Source organism: Convolutriloba macropyga, chromosome 2 (assembly GCF_964194025.1).
Source record: "Convolutriloba macropyga chromosome 2, txConMacr16.3, whole genome shotgun sequence".
In the NCBI taxonomy this organism is placed as follows: domain Eukaryota; kingdom Metazoa; phylum Xenacoelomorpha; order Acoela; family Convolutidae; genus Convolutriloba; species Convolutriloba macropyga.
The window spans coordinates 77279833-77298402 of NC_134469.1; the positions used below are offsets into that span (position 1 = coordinate 77279833).

Genomic DNA, 18570 nt, shown 5'->3' on the forward strand with positions numbered 1-18570 from the left:
ATAAACTCTTATTTAGTCGATAGCTATTACCAGCTAAACATGAACTATATTAGCAGAAATTGTACTTCATTTTGTTCGGTTAGATTAGTTCATTCGCTTTTTCAGTCACTACAACGAGCTTTTGAGTAAGAACGTTGACTTCTTTTCGAACGATCGTGAACAGTGAAGCCGAAAAACAAACATTGCTTCAAATTGAAACAAGAAAACTTATTCTCCAAACTTTCTTTTTTGCTGAAGTCGTCTACAAAACACCTACGCAAAAGTGCATTGTAATTTAAAGTAAAGTTTTTATAGTCGACGATATAATCCGAAGATTTAGTCGTTGAAAACTTTTTCCCGTGGTTCGAAAAGTATATGACCGAGTTCGTTATGTGAATAAACTTGCATCGGTATTTTCCAGCAATTACAATTGTGAAAAACATCAGATAATGAGTTAATTGTAGTCACTGTATTTGTTATGAGATGTTTTTAATCCGCGTGAATTACTTTTTTTTAATAATTACTGGCAAATTTGCACTGATCATTGACAATATCATTGACAATATCATTAGCCGAGGCCAATCACCTAAAAACCGAAAGAATCAAAACTTAATCGTTATTCTTTGACTATAGCCGCCGTCAGCCTCTCAAACGGCTATTATTTAGGCGCTCTCCTTTTTTACAATTCAAGAATTTTAATTGTATTGGGGTGCCGTATTTTTTTAAGATCTGTTCACACATTTTAATGATTTTTGAAGTCAAATTGGAGTAGTGATTTTGGTTACGCCGAAACAGGAAGTGGAGAAAAAAAATCGTCGAGTGGTTTTGCGTCGTGAAATTTTTTGCTCTAATTTTAAAATAGAGTGAGAAAACGGTTTTTGGACAAAATTTTGCATTCTCATGCTGCAATATCATTTTGATTTTTGTTTTTTTTTTTAAGATTTTTTGGCTCGGATTTTTTTCTAAAGGGTTTTCACAACCCATTCAGAGTTCATTCTAGGCCTAGCTTTTCGTTTGAACCAAATTACCATTTCTCGCTATTGGTTTTTTTGTTCACAGGCGGCATTTTGACATTGATTTTCTGTTTTTTTATTTTGATCTGACTTTTTTAGAAATGGATTCCCCAATTCACTCAGAGTCCGTTCTAGGTCTAGTTATTTGCTTAATCAATAAAAATTCTTCGCCAGGACTTGTCTGCTTTGTATTTTAATTCGCTTTACCTTTTGATAACGTTTTTCGTTTTACATAGGTCACGATTTTGACGTTTGACTTCTGACTTACGTCATTAACTATTTCAACTGAACGGACTTTAAATTCTTTCATGCATTGAATTACGCAGTATAGTGTATACGGTCAAAGTCAAAAGAGCAAAATCAAAAGAGACGGGATAACCCGATAAATCCCGGTCATTAAGTCATTGAGAATTAGGTTATCAAAGTTCAATAGAGTGTTTGCTAGCTGATATCGGTATTAAGCTTATTAGCTTTCAGTTTAGAAGCTGAATTAAGTATAGTTTTAGAATCTAACTAAAACTGCATGTCAAATTAGAACACTTTTGGACACTGAAATTTGATCATTTTGTCTCTTCTTTTTTCCTTTTCTGTTTCAATCCCGATGTGATCAAGCGCGTCAACGGCGACTATTTTCCGACAATCTGCCGGCTATGTTTATAGAGTATAGAATTTTTTTAAATTGCTTAACATTGCACTGTTAAAGTAACCTCTGCAGTGGAATAACAAATTGTAATCACTGAGGCAAACTAAACTTCGAGTATATTGATATAAGAAAAACACTGAATATTCTTCAGTATTATATTACAAACGACAAAAATAAAACGAGTTCGGTCACAAAGCAGTCTTTTGGGCTATTGGCTAAGCATACTGTAGAAGTTAGCATCAAAACGGAGCAAATCGTTTATGAAACTTGTCGTAGCATTTTTGCACAAACTTCCATGAGATTATAATACGGATTAATAATTGAAAACTGTGACCAAAAGTGGGCTCACTGATGGCGGGTTCCGCCTTCAAAAACAAAAATCAAAATCAAGTGAGTGATCTTTAAAAATGCCGTCTTAACGCTTTGCTATGGTTGAAATGTTTTAGGTCTCAAAAAATTGGAGCGGTTAGAGAAAGCCGAAGTCCATGTGTCAAATTGGTCAAGTGGTAAAATGGTCTGATGTACAGAAAGAAGCAGATTTCACAGTTTGGATCGTTTCCGTCAGAAGCTTGGCAGCACCAGATTTCGTCTTCGAGGTTTTTTGCTTTAAAATTAGATGGCATTAAGGAAACAGTTTGAGTTTGGAAGTGAATATTTTATATTTTTGGAAATCTTTTCAACAAAAATGGACGCAAAGTGTTGGTTGATGCCCAGTTCAATTTTCTTATATCCAATGAGATCAAACTCTTTGTCAACTATAATTTCAGTAAAAAAGTTATTAAATACTTTTCGCTGACAGATGGAAAACATGTTTGGTTGGTTTTGATGAAATTTTGATTGTCTTAATTCAAAGTGAACGAAAATGTTTCTTTCATAAACGTTGTTTTATCAATTACCTTTTTGTTTCTCAATGTTCTGAAAATTTAGAAAAGTTGAAATGTCCATCTGGAAGTTGGTTAAGGAAATGCAATTTGGACAAGATCGTCTCAATTTTTCGCCCAAAAATTCACTTCAGTGTCTTAAAGGACCGCGAGACAATTAAAGAAAAAAAACAGAATGCTTTTTGCATCTTCCAATATTGCTTTCTCGTCCTTTCTACTTTTTTTCAATATACATTTTTGCTTCAAAAAATGAGAGAAATTGCTGCTACAATTGCTTTGCGATCTAAAAAACACTTTCTGCCATTAGATGAATGCCTATTTTATATTGGTCTTGCAATCTAGGTGTATAAATATCAAAATATTTTCCTCAAATTGTAATGGAACGTAGTTTTTGTATGAAAAAGTACAAAACCAACCAGTAAGAGTGAAAGAAGCCGTTGAAAAACGTTGTTATACGAAACTTTGATAACTCGAAAACAATTGTCGCAATTTCAATTTTTGTTTCCTTTCTTACTTTGTACTTGTTTTTGTGGTTGGTTTGTAAAATGTACCCACGACAAATAAGTTTTGAAAAAATTTTGCTTGCAACTACAAACAAAGTGTCATTCTGTACGCAGGATTTCCATATTGGTCTTTGATTTTTAATTTTTTTGCTGTACTTATTTTCGGGGACCATTATGGGTCAATAGAATACATTGCCTTCAACAGAATTTTTGAACTTTTAATACACAAACCCAACCCGCTATCTCTCAGGCAGATAATTTCAGGATTCCCTCCCACGAAGAGAATGTCCATCAAAATTTCTCTTTTCGTCCACTTTCATTGTTTATTGCTAAGACAGGGAACATGCATTATATTGTTTGTCTCTAGTTAAAAAGATGACCAAACTGTGACCAAAAGTGGGCTCACTGATGGCGGGTTCCGCCTTCAAAAACAAAAATCAAAATCAAGTGAGTGATCTTTAAAAATGCCGTCTTAACGCTTTGCTATGGTTGAAATGTTTTAGGTCTCAAAAAATTGGAGCGGTTAGAGAAAGCCGAAGTCCATGTGTCAAATTGGTCATGTGGTAAAATGGTCTGATGTACAGAAAGAAGCAGATTTCACAGTTTGGATCGTTTCCGTCAGAAGCTTGGCAGCACCAGATTTCGTCTTCGAGGTTTTTTGCTTTAAAATTAGATGGCATTAAGGAAACAGTTTGAGTTTGGAAGTGAATATTTTATATTTTTGGAAATCTTTTCAACAAAAATGGACGCAAAGTGTTGGTTGATGCCCAGTTCAATTTTCTTATATCCAATGAGATCAAACTCTTTGTCAACTATAATTTCAGTAAAAAAGTTATTAAATACTTTTCGCTGACAGATGGAAAACATGTTTGGTTGGTTTTGATGAAATTTTGATTGTCTTAATTCAAAGTGAACGAAAATGTTTCTTTCATAAACGTTGTTTTATCAATTACCTTTTTGTTTCTCAATGTTCTGAAAATTTAGAAAAGTTGAAATGTCCATCTGGAAGTTGGTTAAGGAAATGCAATTTGGACAAGATCGTCTCAATTTTTCGCCCAAAAATTCACTTCAGTGTCTTAAAGGACCGCGAGACAATTAAAGAAAAAAAACAGAATGCTTTTTGCATCTTCCAATATTGCTTTCTCGTCCTTTCTACTTTTTTTCAATATACATTTTTGCTTCAAAAAATGAGAGAAATTGCTGCTACAATTGCTTTGCGATCTAAAAAACACTTTCTGCCATTAGATGAATGCCTATTTTATATTCGTCTTGCAATCTAGGTGTATAAATATCAAAATATTTTCCTCAAATTGTAATGGAACGTAGTTTTTGTATGAAAAAGTACAAAACCAACCAGTAAGAGTGAAAGAAGCCGTTGAAAAACGTTGTTATACGAAACTTTGATAACTCGAAAACAATTGTCGCAATTTCAATTTTTGTTTCCTTTCTTACTTTGTACTTGTTTTTGTGGTTGGTTTGTAAAATGTACCCACGACAAATAAGTTTTGAAAAAATTTTGCTTGCAACTACAAACAAAGTGTCATTCTGTACGCAGGATTTCCATATTGGTCTTTGATTTTTAATTTTTTTGCTGTACTTATTTTCGGGGACCATTATGGGTCAATAGAATACATTGCCTTCAACAGAATTTTTGAACTTTTAATACACAAACCCAACCCGCTATCTCTCAGGCAGATAATTTCAGGATTCCCTCCCACGAAGAGAATGTCCATCAAAATTTCTCTTTTCGTCCACTTTCATTGTTTATTGCTAAGACAGGGAACATGCATTATATTGTTTGTCTCTAGTTAAAAAGATGTAAAATTTTTGAACTTTTTTTGCTTAGGTGACACCTGTAATTGGTAAGTTGGCATCTATTAATTTCTTAATCGGTGTTTAATTGGCATTTAGAGTTTTGTTCTTATTTCTGAACGGTTGATTTTTAATGCTTTGAAATTCTGAAAATATTTTTTAATATGCGATTTTTGTTTAATTTTTTTAATATGAGGATTTTTTAATATGCAATTATTTTTTTTATGCGATTTTGTTCTTCCTATCAGTTTTTGCGCACTTCTTACAAAGTTTTAGCTCATTTCAAGACAATCCAGTGCAATTTTGTGGAAAGTTTTTAGTGCTGATTTCTTTTGAAAGTTCAGCGCATATCTTGCATAGTTCTGGGAAAATTTCTTGACCCCGGAGTCTGAAGATGATCAGCTTTCATTTATGAATTTGACATTAGGATTAGACGATAATATTATGAGGTATGAAATTTCCGAAGCAAAATAGATCAAAAAATTTTAATGTCTCTATTCCTTTTTTGTCACGGGATTTGCATGTCAGCCAGACGAACATTTTTTTTACAAAATAAAAAATATATGAATGTATATTTAATCAAAATTTTTTGCAGCGCTTTGAAAAAACTTGCAAAATGGTTCAATGCTTTTAACGACGATCTCTACAGTTTTTTCTCGCATGATTGATTTGAACCCTTGTTAATTTGAATTGTTAAAGAGTTTTCTTTTTCTTATTTGCTTGGCTTGTTCTAAAAAATGTTAAGCGCAACAAGTACCCTCTGTGTTGTCTTCTGTTTTTTTATGACGTGATTGTGATATTGTTATCACGAGGGCAACCACTTGGATGAACTACGTAAGTTCGCTGGTTGTCCTTGATAAATAAAATATTTTCGAGAAAATGTTATGTGCTTTAAAATTTGTGTTGCAATCAGGCTAAATGAATTGAACTTGAACTTGCTTTTGGGGTCTTTTCTGGCAAGTGCTTATCTCATTTTTTGTTGATTTTACTTCAGTAATAGCAAAATTGGTTAGCCTATCGACAAAAATCTGGAAAACTTTTAAATTATGAAAATTGGATTTAAAAAATTCGTATCCGAAAGTTTGGCACTGTTAATTTAGATGCCATAATTTCTTGAGGAACAACATTTTTGTTTTCTGTCGCAGTTTGACCAATTGAGAGTTTGTATTTTTTAAGTTGCATGTACAATTATCGGTGATTGCTTTCAAGATCCATCACTTTGAAAGTGGTCGTCATATCACTACGTCAATGAACTTTGCGTTCTACAATTAAAATGAGTCAATTTGAACTGATTAGTTTTTGTATCAACGTAAAGTTTGTAAATTAAGTACAGTGAACGAACTTCGTGTACCTCAGCATATACATCACAGAAAGTTGGCTGAAGTTCATCACACGAGTTTTCGATAACTGAATGTAATTTTTTGAAAATATGTTCTCATCTTTGATTGCTTAAAATATGAAACTATGAAAGATAACTGAAACTACTGCTGGATTGAGACGCAAAACTATTCGAAGATTCTATTCCCTACTTCTCCTTAAAACAAAGTAATCGGTATTTGAGCGTGATCAAAATTGCAAAGATTACCATGGATGCAGTAGCGACTCTTGTATTCTACCATGAACTTGTCCAAGCGAAGCTTTTTTTTCATGCTTTTTTATCCGATATTGAACAATTTTGGGCTTCATGACACTCTTGGGCCCTGTTGGGTCCTTTAGTTCATGCGAGAGATCGTAAGAAACCAATCCATTTTTATCTGACAGGCCACAAGTGAGAAAAAAATGAAAGCTATACTATGCCTTCTGTTAGTTTGCTCGTGTGGGTCAACTGAGTTCAATAAGAGTTAACTTAGATGTGATTCTGGACTTGTTTTGATTGCGTCTGAATTCAGTTTAGATTGCGTCACGCTATCTTCTTAAACCTTATCATTTCTGTTGATTCATTTTTGCAAATTATTTTAAATATTAATGATATTTTCTTTCACTCTAAGTCGATTGCCCAATTTATCTTTTCACCGACTGGTGTTGGATTTTAAAGTTCGGGCATCTTCATAAAAAAATTTTCTCCAATACTGTCGCAAATTTATGCGTTTATCTGGTGCAGTCAAACTTGCTAGCATTAACGATCGAATTGTTAACTACAATGTTAATACCTGTAGTGCTCAAAATCTTTGTGCATCGTTAAAAAACGTATAGTAAAGTTGATTCAGGCTGATTTTTAAAACCTTTTTCAACCAAGAAGACAGTCACATAACGCGTGTTATTCACCAGTTTATGTACTGAGAATCAAACTTTATCTTTAATCTGTTGAGCCAATTACTGAACAAAATTGTAATCCACAACATGCGTATTGCAATCCGAAATTTCAGTGTGAACATTGAAGATTTGAGCGCTAAGAGAAAGCCAGTCAAAACTGTTATTGCTGTAAATATTTGCGCTCATATTGATTGTCACAGCTTCATCTCTCCGGGCAAATCTTTGAAAACTTAACCTTATATTCTTGATATACAAAATAGATTTTGAGTGATGTTGCAAAATCAAATTCTGGAAACAACTGGAAAACTGTCCTTTTCAAAAATTGATTTCAACAATTTCGAGCCATCGTTTTTTTTGTGTACAGAAAGAATTTTGTTTGAATTAAATTTTTCAATTTTCTAGCCCTCTCAAATCATTGAGTACATGGTTTTGCTAGTAAAAGGTAGTCAAACAAATACAACAGAAACAGTGAACGACGCTATTCTTTTAAATTTTTTTAAAATTATTTTATCAAAATTCTTTTACATGAAAGTTTGCCTGTTGGTTTCTGAAAAAATACAACTAAAACGATGAAGAACATACATGTCTATATGGCCAGCTAGTGGTCTAGCAACTCGACAAAGAATAGAATAATGTTGCCCAGGAAGATGGTTGAGAATAATCATTTAAGATCTTCGAACATTTTTTTTGGAATGCAATTCAAGCCAAAATTTTTCAGTGCGTCCTGTTAGGACTTACTGTTTACTGGCCGTCTAGCAAAGATACGAAAACGATTTAGTTTAGCAAAGATACGAATAAAAAATTGATACGAAAAGATATGAAAAATATCTAGTTTAGCAAAGATATGAAAAAAAGTTGGAAACAACAATGTTTCATAAATCAGTTTTAAAAAAGTTGAATATGTTGTATATGTTGCATATGTTTTTTACTGTTTTCAATCATACTGAATTAAAAATTTCAGGAAGTTCTTTAAAAATCTAAAAGCTTTTGGTTTCCGTCAATTTGTCTAACTCATACACCAAAAATTCTTTGCCAAGAGTGTTTGCCAACAAATGAAGTGTGTTTGCGAGACTGTTTGGTGCATTTAAGTTGAAACTATTTGCTGCATTAAATTAGTGACAATAGTAACTGTGAAAACCCTTTTCTTCTCTTAGACAGGAATATTAATAAAACAACTTTTTTGGAATACAGAAGCTGCCTCGAAATCAAGAAGCTGATTCATGGAAAACTCAGTTTCCGTGACTTCGCCGTATTTTGTTTTAATTGTTTTTCGAACGTGTTTCTAAAATTTAAAAAAACTTAAATGTGAAGATCTTTTTAAGACACTGAACTTTGACGGGGCAAGATTATATTTTGTTTTTCATTCGATCATCAGCCTTAAAAAGTGATTAATTTTCATTTAGAGGTCATTTGTGGTAACAAAAAGCTATGGTTGGGTACAATTTGAGCGTTACACTGACCTAAAATGTTTGTTTTTTTTCAAGATCAAGTTCATATTCAACCCCAGACATCTGAGAACTTTTATCGTGTAAGATCTTACAAGTTTCTGACCAAATTGTCTTTTATTACTTATAAGATTATGCGTCGCCTGACTAAGACTTTGCATGACCATTTATCAGATCTTGCACGATAAAAGCTCTGGCTGACAGAAAATGTTTATCGTGTGAGATTTTACAAGTATCTTATCAGATCTTGTAAGATAAACATTGGGAAAGCTATGACTCATCTTATTGATAAAATTTTTATCAGATCTTTTCAGAAAAAAATTTAAGTATGGCAAGTACTTCAAATTTCAGACAATGCATAATTGCTTTCAAGCACTAGCCAAAAACCTACAGCATGCAACACTTAAGTGTCAGAGCAACAAAGAACATCATCTTATATTGCTTTTTTTTGAGACTTATAATATATTGTGAAAAAGGTTGTTCGAGTATCAGGGGCGTTTTCTGAAGCAGTGACTATCAAACTAGGCTGAAAAAGGTTTTTTCAAAGACCAAAACTGTCTTATCAGATTTTACACGATAAAAATTCTACGCTACGTGAACGTTTATCGTGTAAGTTCTGATATGAAACTTATCAGTTCTGATAAGATAAAAATTCAGCAAAATTGAATTTTTATCTTATAAGATCTGATAAGTATCTTATCAGATCTTACACAATTAAAGTTCACGTAAGAAGTTCAGAATTTTTATCGTGTAAGGCCAGATAGGAGCTTACTCGATGAAAGTTTTTGGTCAGCGTCTTATCAGATCTTACGCGATAGAAATTCCGGAATGTCAGGGGGAATTCTTACTTTCGTTTAACTTTCAATTACAACTTGTTTCAACTACAGTTGATGAAATTGAAACAATGACTCAAAACCGAACAAGTGTCTTTTCACGATTTAAAGCATAACCTCTTCTATATGAACCAAATATCATATTTAGAGAAAAAGGAGTTGGCATTAGCTTCGGATAGATGATTTTTGAACAAGCTGATTATGATCGAAAACCATTATAGTCGATATAACTATAATCATCACGTGCGTTTTCAGATGCCAACAACCAGCTATATACTTCTAAATTTGGCTTGTATTTGATCTATTGACTCTTATTTAATTAGCTTGTAATTATCAATTAAGACTGAAAATTAATATATGCTACTTTTTTCATCAATGTACATCAACTCGTCGATTTTGTACAGGTCGTTTAAAATTGAATTGTAATTTTGAGAACATAAATCGTTGCTCAAAGGCATTGATCTCTTAGCTGAACTTTTTCGCTCGCTTTAAGCGCACACACCTAGCTGCTTACCGAGCATCTCATCTCGTCATTTCTGATTTAATTGAACTAGAACAGAGTTGAATCAGAGACAAATAACAACAAAATGCTTGACAGAGGTCGTAGTATTGCTCATGGTTTTGCATGCGAAGCCTGGATGTTGCTGTTGACAACTGTGGCAATTCTGTTCACTACGTTGCCCGTTTCCTGCCATGCCCTCAAATCAGACAGTATCAAGTCAGAGTATGACTACTGTGTGGTGGGAGGGGGTCCAGCTGGTACCCAGATGGCATATTTCCTGGACCAGGCACAGAGGGACTATGTTGTACTGGAGAGGTGTGATATGCCAGGGTGCTTCTTTTCAAAGTTTCCCAGACATAGGACACTCATCAGGTAATCATATGTCCGTTCATCATCAATTTCCGTTGATAATGTAAAACTCTGATAAGTTAATAGCTCTGATAATGTTTTTCTGGAATCAAGTGAAAAAATTCAAGCATTCGTTGGAATCCTAAAGACAGCCCAAATATTTTTCAACATTACAGAGGAGCCAATTACTGTATACAAAACCTTTCTTTAAAAAATTCTCGTTTGTTTTGTAATTTTGCTCTTCTGTTGAAAATTAGGCATAAAAACTTCGACAAATGTCAATTGAGAATTAAAATTATATTAAAAGAGCTGCAAAAACAAAACAGAACAAGAGGAAATGGCTTTCACTGCGATTTGCACGAGGAGTGTTCCAAACTATCTAGTAACCATTTTTTAGTACAATGAGGGCAACGTATGGGTAAATAGTACACAAGAACAATATGTAAAATGTGATAAATGAGAAAATAAGTTTTTAAAAAAGCTTATGCGCTCGATGTTTACAACGACTGTTGCAAAAAGTTTTGTTTTTCGTTTTTACGAGCAACAACAATATCAAACGCATTGATTAATAATTTTCAGTTCCAAAACTTATCACTTTTGAAATCTACAAAATTAATGTTGTTTTATGAGATCAAAAATCAGCAACAAACAGTTTCTCAATTTTAAAGATTTCGGTCTCAACTATCCTTGTGAACTTCAACATCTGACAAATTATTTTTAGGTGTACTTTGTGTTTTTTGATGTAGAAATTACCTATGTAAAAATAGTTGAATTGTTTACCCATTCATCCCATTTCAAAGTAGTAGGAATATTATAGACAGCCGATTTGTAGGTAGTAGATGCTGTTTAACATAATTTTTCATCAAAAAACTTTTCTATCACAATTTAAAACTTTTGTACACTTGAACTAATATCAGCAGGAATTTTTCATTTTTAGTTGTTTTTGGAAAAAAATTGTCAACGTAATAAAGGGTTTAAAATGATTTTGTTAATTTTTATGGATTTGTTTGTTTGTTTTTGTCTGGCATTCCGGATTTCTGAAATCTCTACAAGATATTTAAGTAACTTTTGTCGGTAGTTTCATGTCCATTAGCTCCAATTACGTAATTTTCAATAATAGCAATCGCATATCTAAAGGCTTCAATGAACGCAGAATCGTATACCACGAGTAAAAAAATTTGCGAATGTTAAAAATTTTGAAAACTATGATGCTTTTGTTCCTTCAGAACTGAAAAATTTGCAAAGGCCTCTTTATCAATCTGATTGGTCGTCACGATTTTTCTATTGGTACCCAATTAATCTTGAATTATCCAAAAACGAAATGAACAAGAAGTTCCAGCCCCCATTTCATGGAAGATTTCAATAAAAAAAAACATTAATGATTTACGCTATCTTGCAACTTTAACAGTAGACGTGGCTGTATGTTTCAATGGGATTGCTGTCTTTGAATATGATTTTATTACTTCACACACCTCTCGAAAGTGATATAGTTGCTTGATCTCTGGCTATTTTAAAAGGTCTTCTATACTTTCTCCCATCATCACTGAACTGAAAAATTTAGGATTTTGTGTATTTTTTGATCTTGTATATCTTTTTGGTTTGTTGAGCAGCGTATTCATATCTTTTGCATGCAGACTGCATGCAGAAAATTGGATTTAGTTTGATTGGAATTAATTTACCGGGCCAACAATGTCCTCTGGATTTTTTTTTGATTCCTGGAGTTTTGATGTCAGTCTTCCCCTTATAGACCACCACGAAATTCTAGCCTCTATCATGGTATAATTACCATGATTGTGGGACTTTAGATTCTTTTACCCCTAAGCTGGGGGAGGATTGGGGCCAATAATAGCAAAAATCCAACTAAGGGCGCAAATGGTGTCCCTTTTTTTGAAAAAAAGTTTCAAATTTTCCAATATGCTCCTTATTTTTACACATCAATAATTAACTCAAAAGAGCCAAGAATTTCAGGTTTTAATTGATTTTGGCTGGAAACTGTTTTTTGAAGCAAAAGCACGTACTTTTTCCATCACATTTTTGGCTTATTAGCAAATACTAGAAGAGATCTCACATTTGTTGTGCAGCATTCACTCTATTCTTGAGTTTTGATATAGTATCCGTTATTTATCCGTTAAGTGCGCGTTAACTACTAACTACCATATAAAATCGATATTTATTATACGTTGGTGGCTAATATATAAATTTTCATTGAAAATCTTAGAATTGGCATCTTAGAAAGAGCGTGATAAAAATGTACAATAACCCGCTTCCAGCGTTCAAAAGAAACCATGTCAATTACACCAAATTCTTTTTTTTATTTTAAAAATCAACAACAGACACCTCTCTTTAAAAATTCACTCTAAAGGAAAGTTATATCGGGCGTAGTTGGTGCTATTTTTTGAACGGGCTATAAAGGGAAAAGAACAGTCACTTCTAATAAACCAGATCCTCTCAACTTCTCCATGTCAGCTCTAGAGCACAATATCTGCTTATTCTCTCTTTAGCATCAACAAACGCTTCACGGGAACAAACAACTCGGAGTACAACGAGAGACATGACTGGAACTCTTTGGTCACTCACAATCACGAGGGTCCCAAGTTCACCAACTACGCGGAGGAACTGTTCCCAAGTGCAGACCACCTTGTGAGATATGTGAATGACTTCGTCAACTACTTCCACCTCAACATCCACACCAAACAGGAGGTCCAGTTCATCCAGAGACTCATGGACATGTACGATGACCCAATGAAGGCACCCTTCCGTGTCACAGTGAGGAACCAGAGCTCCGGAATGGACTACCAGATGACATGCAAGTACATGCTCATGGCCAATGGTCTCAACCAACCCATCAGACCAATCTGGGCCAACGAGCACGCATTGGACTATTCTACCATGTGAGTAGTCAGTTCTTTGACCATGTATTACTCATATTGAAAAAACCAGATTCATTAAAACTTGTTGTCCTGATTTGGATTCTGAACACGTCCTGGTCCTAACGCCAAGCCAATTTCAGTGCTGGGCAAGTTTTTTTACAGTCATTTCATTACTGATTCAGAGTTATGATCATGTCACTTTTTACACTTGCAGTCAAAATCCAAGTCTTTGCCAAGACTTGGCAGGTCTAATTACATCCGTATTCGCTCTGCTGAGCACAACAAAATTCTCTTTGAATGATCAGATTAGAAGAATAAATCTTTAGCTTATAAATGTGTGCGAAGTGCCTAAGAGTATATCGTATATCTCTATAATATGCAGAAACTGATCGTGAAAACCTTAGTATGATAGAGTTTTATTTGCCGACAGTTTGGACTATATAAGTGACTAAGAATTTTGCAGTTTACAAGGTAGCTATAATAAGCACTTCATATAAAAAATTAATCTCTCCAAATATTGCCACAAGTTTCGACAAGTTTCGAGATCTCCATTTGCTGTAGAGCCTATTGGCGAGTAAAATTCATTCTTTGCAAACAATATCGAAACTTGTCGCAATATGTGGAAATTAATTTTTTTATATGTAGTGCTTATTATAGCTACCTTGTCATAACCAGAAAAAACTAATTAGTACAAAATTATAAGGGCGCATAATTTTTCTAGAGTTAAAATCCAACATTTAGAAGTTTTTGAGCGCTGTTAAATTAAAAAATGAGGGTGTCTAAGAAATTGCATGAAAAACATTCATTAATTAGAAAATCTAGTCAGAATTTTTTAACGAAATTTTGAAGTTTGTTTTGGGTGGTCTTTCGGTAGGGCTTGCTTTGATTATTAATAATGTTAGCAAACCATTATGTAGAAATGATGTCCTGAAATTAATATGAGCCATTACCTGCACAATCACTTGTCTTGCGTTCTTATATTTTTGCAGTTTTTAAACGCGTTCTTCATTCTTTTAAGTTCCTCAAGGCTCCATTATTCTAGCCAAGTTTAGATTGAACAAGTGGCGTGATAGCCGAGAGGTATGGTGTGTGGTTCACACGCCAATGATTGAGAGTACAATCCCCTGCCTCCGTGAAGCTGTTTGTGTGAGGATGAGCTCTTACTTAACCATAGCTTCAGGTTGACCATAGCCTGACCAATGTTGGCTGCAATGATGGTACCACGTGAAAGTTTCAGACACAAAAAAAGTGGCTATAGTCACCAAAAAAGAGCAATGCTGCTCATGAAAAGATTAGTCTGAAATGTGGGGAACAATAAGAAAAAGGGCAGCTGAAAACAGGCTACTGTAGGCCTAATGCTGTTCCGCTGCGATTACGCAGAAACCACAATTATTATTAATAAGTAGAGGTTCTTGTCAAGCTTCGTCAAGCTCAATCTTATGCAAAATTTAGTGAGGTTTTAGTTCTGAACCTGACATGTTTGGGCTGCTCGTGATTAATTTTAAAAATTGTAAATATGCGCTCCATGCAATCAATTGAATTTCCAATAGATGTCAGACTTATTGAGAATGATGCTCACTTTGAAGTTGAAAGTACATGTCATGAGCTCTATGATATTTTCCGCAAAATATTATAATCTATTTTGAATATGTGTATATGTATTGTTTACAGGTCCACCAAAATCAGTGACTTCGACGGAAAGCATGTGTTAATCATTGGAGCTGGTAACGCTGCCTTTGAGACAGCCAACAGCTTGAAGGACTCGGCTGCAACTGTCCGTCTGTTGACACGCACCCCGGAGATCCCTCTCTCGTTCCAGACCCACTACGTCGGCCATGCCAGGGGTCTGAACCTGCAGTTCCTCGACCTCTACCAGCTGAAGAGTCTTGGAGTGATTGCGACTGGACGAGAAGTGAACAAAACCGGATTGTTTGAGTACAATGAGGAGAAAAAGGTGTGGAATTACGGAAACAACGTGACCAACTTGAGAGCGTACCCTGATAAGCTGTCTATGATTGAGGATGAGCAGCAGAGAGCAGAAATGATCAGTGATGGTCTTGCCATGTTGACAGAGCAAAACTTTGACGAAATTATTACATGCATGGGTGAGTGACATCCCCCCTCACACACTTTTTCCACACTGTTTCCCCCACACTTTTCCCCCACTCTTTTTCCCCACGCTTTTTCCCCAAAACTTGATACATCTTATCGAGACATGCCAGATCTTGATTCTGTTCTCAAAACTTGACAAGCTTTTACAAGATCTTGATAACCAAAATTTTTATGATGGCCATTGGCACTCGATAAAATTTTGTTAGAATATAGATGCTCAGAACTTATTGCATAATTTAACGTTTTAAAACAAGAATCTTATCAAGACGTATCAAGTGTTGTTTCATTTGGTGGATCTTTTCCGTTTGTGCCCCCCCCCCCCAGCTTAGTGGAAGCATATATTTTTTTTTACAAAATGATTTACCATGCAATGAAACGTACTGAGAGGGGGTGGGGGGGGGGCACAAACGAAAAAAAACCCCTTTTGGTCTGTGTAAATCTATCAACTCTATCTCGAAATCTATCGAAGATATCGGAATAAGTTGGAACAGTTCTTGTTACTAATCTCGTATCTTTTCCATTAACGAAAAGGTAAACCTCAGAACTAGGGTATCACACACTTCGCTTGTTTCCGTACTACAGCACGCGGGCGGGCTCGTTGTTTACAGTCGATCCAAGAATTTGTTCGCACCAATTTTCTTCAACATAACGAAGTTTGGAACAAGGTTGTTTTGCATGAAAGAAAAGCCGTATCAGATGTTTACCATTTAATTGTTTTAGGTTGGACAATGAACTTGACAATCTTCCACGACAATACAAAACCAAAACTTCTCAAACTTCCCAAGAAAAACGCCAAGCACCCTGAAGTCGATGAGATTTTCCAAGGCAAAGACCAACCAAACGTCTATTTCATGGGAACAAATGCACACACGTATGACAAGAACGCATCTGGTGGTTTTATTCACGGATTCCGATACCAGATCAGAGCACTGCATCGAATCCTGGAACAGAAATATCACGGAAACCACTGGCCATACGCCCAACACTCAAGCAAGTACTTGGCACTCCATCTGCTCAAGAGAATCAACACTGCCCCTGGACCATACCAGATGTTCCACACCCTCTGTGACGTCATTGTTAAGATGAAACCAGCCACCACCTCCACCGACATGGATGCTGGAGAGTTCCAGTACCGATACTTCACTGACTACCCTCTGAAACTCCTCAACAAGATCCCAGAGATCACTGGGGTGGACTTCGGGGAGGATGCGGAAGTGATGATCTGGTACTTTGACTACGGGGAGACCTTCTCTTGCGTCGGCTGCAACACTCTTAGAGCTGACAGGGTCAAGAATGACAAATACAATCCCTTCGACTCAAACTTCATCCACCCCATATTCAACCAGTATATGCTTAAGGACATGGCTGGAGCAGAGAAGCCGATTCCTATCCGCAAATATGCTCTGACTGAAAATGCTCTTGCATTCTGGCTTCTAAAGGGTATGTACTACGAACCCCTAGCCAATTTCCTGCACGCCAGCTGGGGTGTTGATAACAGTGGGTTGAAGTATGATGCCAAGTGTATGCGAGCCGCAATTCAGAACCAACATTTGTGTCCCAAAATGTGCGACAAAATGTTCTCCGAGGTACCAACATTGGGCGAAGCTGCGCTTGCGGGGCCCGTGAGACACGATCGAGCAACTTGTTCTCAGAAAACAAGCGACATGAAGAGCGACGACAGTCAATGTGATTCTGGCGTGTATTAGAAGTCGTTCAAATTATGAATTGTCACAAACCTTAGAAGAACCAATTTTCTTTAGTCTGTCGTTGAAAAGAAAAACTTTTAAAAATATATCGGACAGCTGTCATAATTAGCGTGATGAAAAAAAAAATTGACGTTCAAGTATGTATTGTACCAAAAAAAACATGAAATGTTTATTTGTATATTTGTGTAAAAGAACTATTTGTTTTTAGCCAAAATTGAATCATCAATCTGTAGCTTTTCAATTCAAATAATTAAAAAAGCAAGCACTGGTTGTTTTTGAGTTCAGTTGTCACTTTCAAAGTAAGGCGAACAGATGGAGGTTATATAAAACATGATCTCCTAAGCTGAGTTTCATAAGATTTCGGGTAACTTCGGTTAACTAGCTTCTCTTTTTATAAGTACTTTGTAAAGACTCCAGTATAGCTCTTGGGTTGCATATACTTCTAACTTTTTTCATGTTTCAGTGGGAGCAATTTCCTGGGCAGAGTGCATATTTGTTTTTTACCAAACAATATTTCAGAGTTGACGGCCATCGCAGGTCTTTTGAGGAAAATTTAGTAGAAAAAGTAAAATTTGCGAATTTGTCCGCTGCTCATATAAGGTAATTTTTATTCATGATGGAAAAACTATACTCTAAATGAAAAAAATTGTGATGAAAATAACACGAAATTCATTACTTCTTTTGGCGTAACCATTGTCCACGATTTTGAGCATTCAATTAGCTGAAAACCTTACTGGTCAAATTCACCCGGAGCATTGTCTCAGAACATATCATTACGGAAACACCAGAAATCATTTGAAATATTGTTAAGGCATTACTGAATCACGAGTTTTGAAGTTTGAATAAATCTAAACTGCTGAACAGCATTCAAGGCAGACTAGGCTACTCATTTTCAGACAGAAATTTTGTCTTGGATTTTTCTGTTAGTGTTTTTTCTCAGAACGACGTAACTTATAGACTTGTCTTGGAAAATGAAGTCCAAGTCAAATGAATAAAGAAAATTTCAAAAATCACCTACATCATAATTGATATGCTAATTTTAGAAACAGAATGCTGTAACCTGTCGGTACAACGTTGCACTAGACAATTTTTTCTACTCATTGTTGAAAACACCACCTCACGGGAACGCCTTAATTGCGTCCGAAAAGTCTTTTGGCTCGGCTTCCAGTGAATCTGTATAATGTGTCATGTATTTCAGGAAGATTATGCTCTTGATTGGTATTTTGGTTTGAACAGCTGCATCGGTTTAAATAATCATTCGATCGCAGTTGAATCCAGTTTGAACATACATGAGCTGACTAGAACGTATTGTATCTGTCTTTTGATGAGAGTGGATGGGGGGTGTAACGTATTCTGGTTGGAATACGATGGAATGCAGGAATAAGATATATTCCTTTCCGACATGATTTCCACCCAGACCCACCACAACTCCAAATGGAGGATTTTCATAAACTTTCAGGTTCAACTGAGGTGCAGATTCAAATTTAGATTTAGGAGAGCGAGTTGGTTTGTGTTAAAACCAGAGTTGATAAAAGTGGGGGCAAAGGTAAGCATTTCATGGTTTTTGATGTCAAATTGATATTATCTTTTAGGTCGGAGGTTTGCGATTCAACAAAAATTTTTCAAAAGGGAGGTTGCTTTTTCAAAACAACCCCCCAATTTTCCCACTC

General features: G+C 35.2%; 1 protein-coding gene across 1 annotated transcript; it reads left to right on the forward strand.

Annotated features, from left to right (window-relative positions):
* The first annotated feature begins 9856 nt into the window (after positions 1-9856).
* Positions 9857-17184, forward strand: LOC142335478 (FAD-dependent oxidoreductase domain-containing protein 2-like). Its single transcript, XM_075384002.1, has 4 exons — positions 9857-10236; positions 12714-13103; positions 14754-15187; positions 15915-17184. Exons 1-4 carry the CDS (start codon positions 9950-9952, stop codon positions 16898-16900), a joined length of 2097 nt encoding a protein of 698 aa, XP_075240117.1. The 5' UTR covers positions 9857-9949; the 3' UTR covers positions 16901-17184.
* Positions 17185-18570: the final 1386 nt, after the last annotated feature.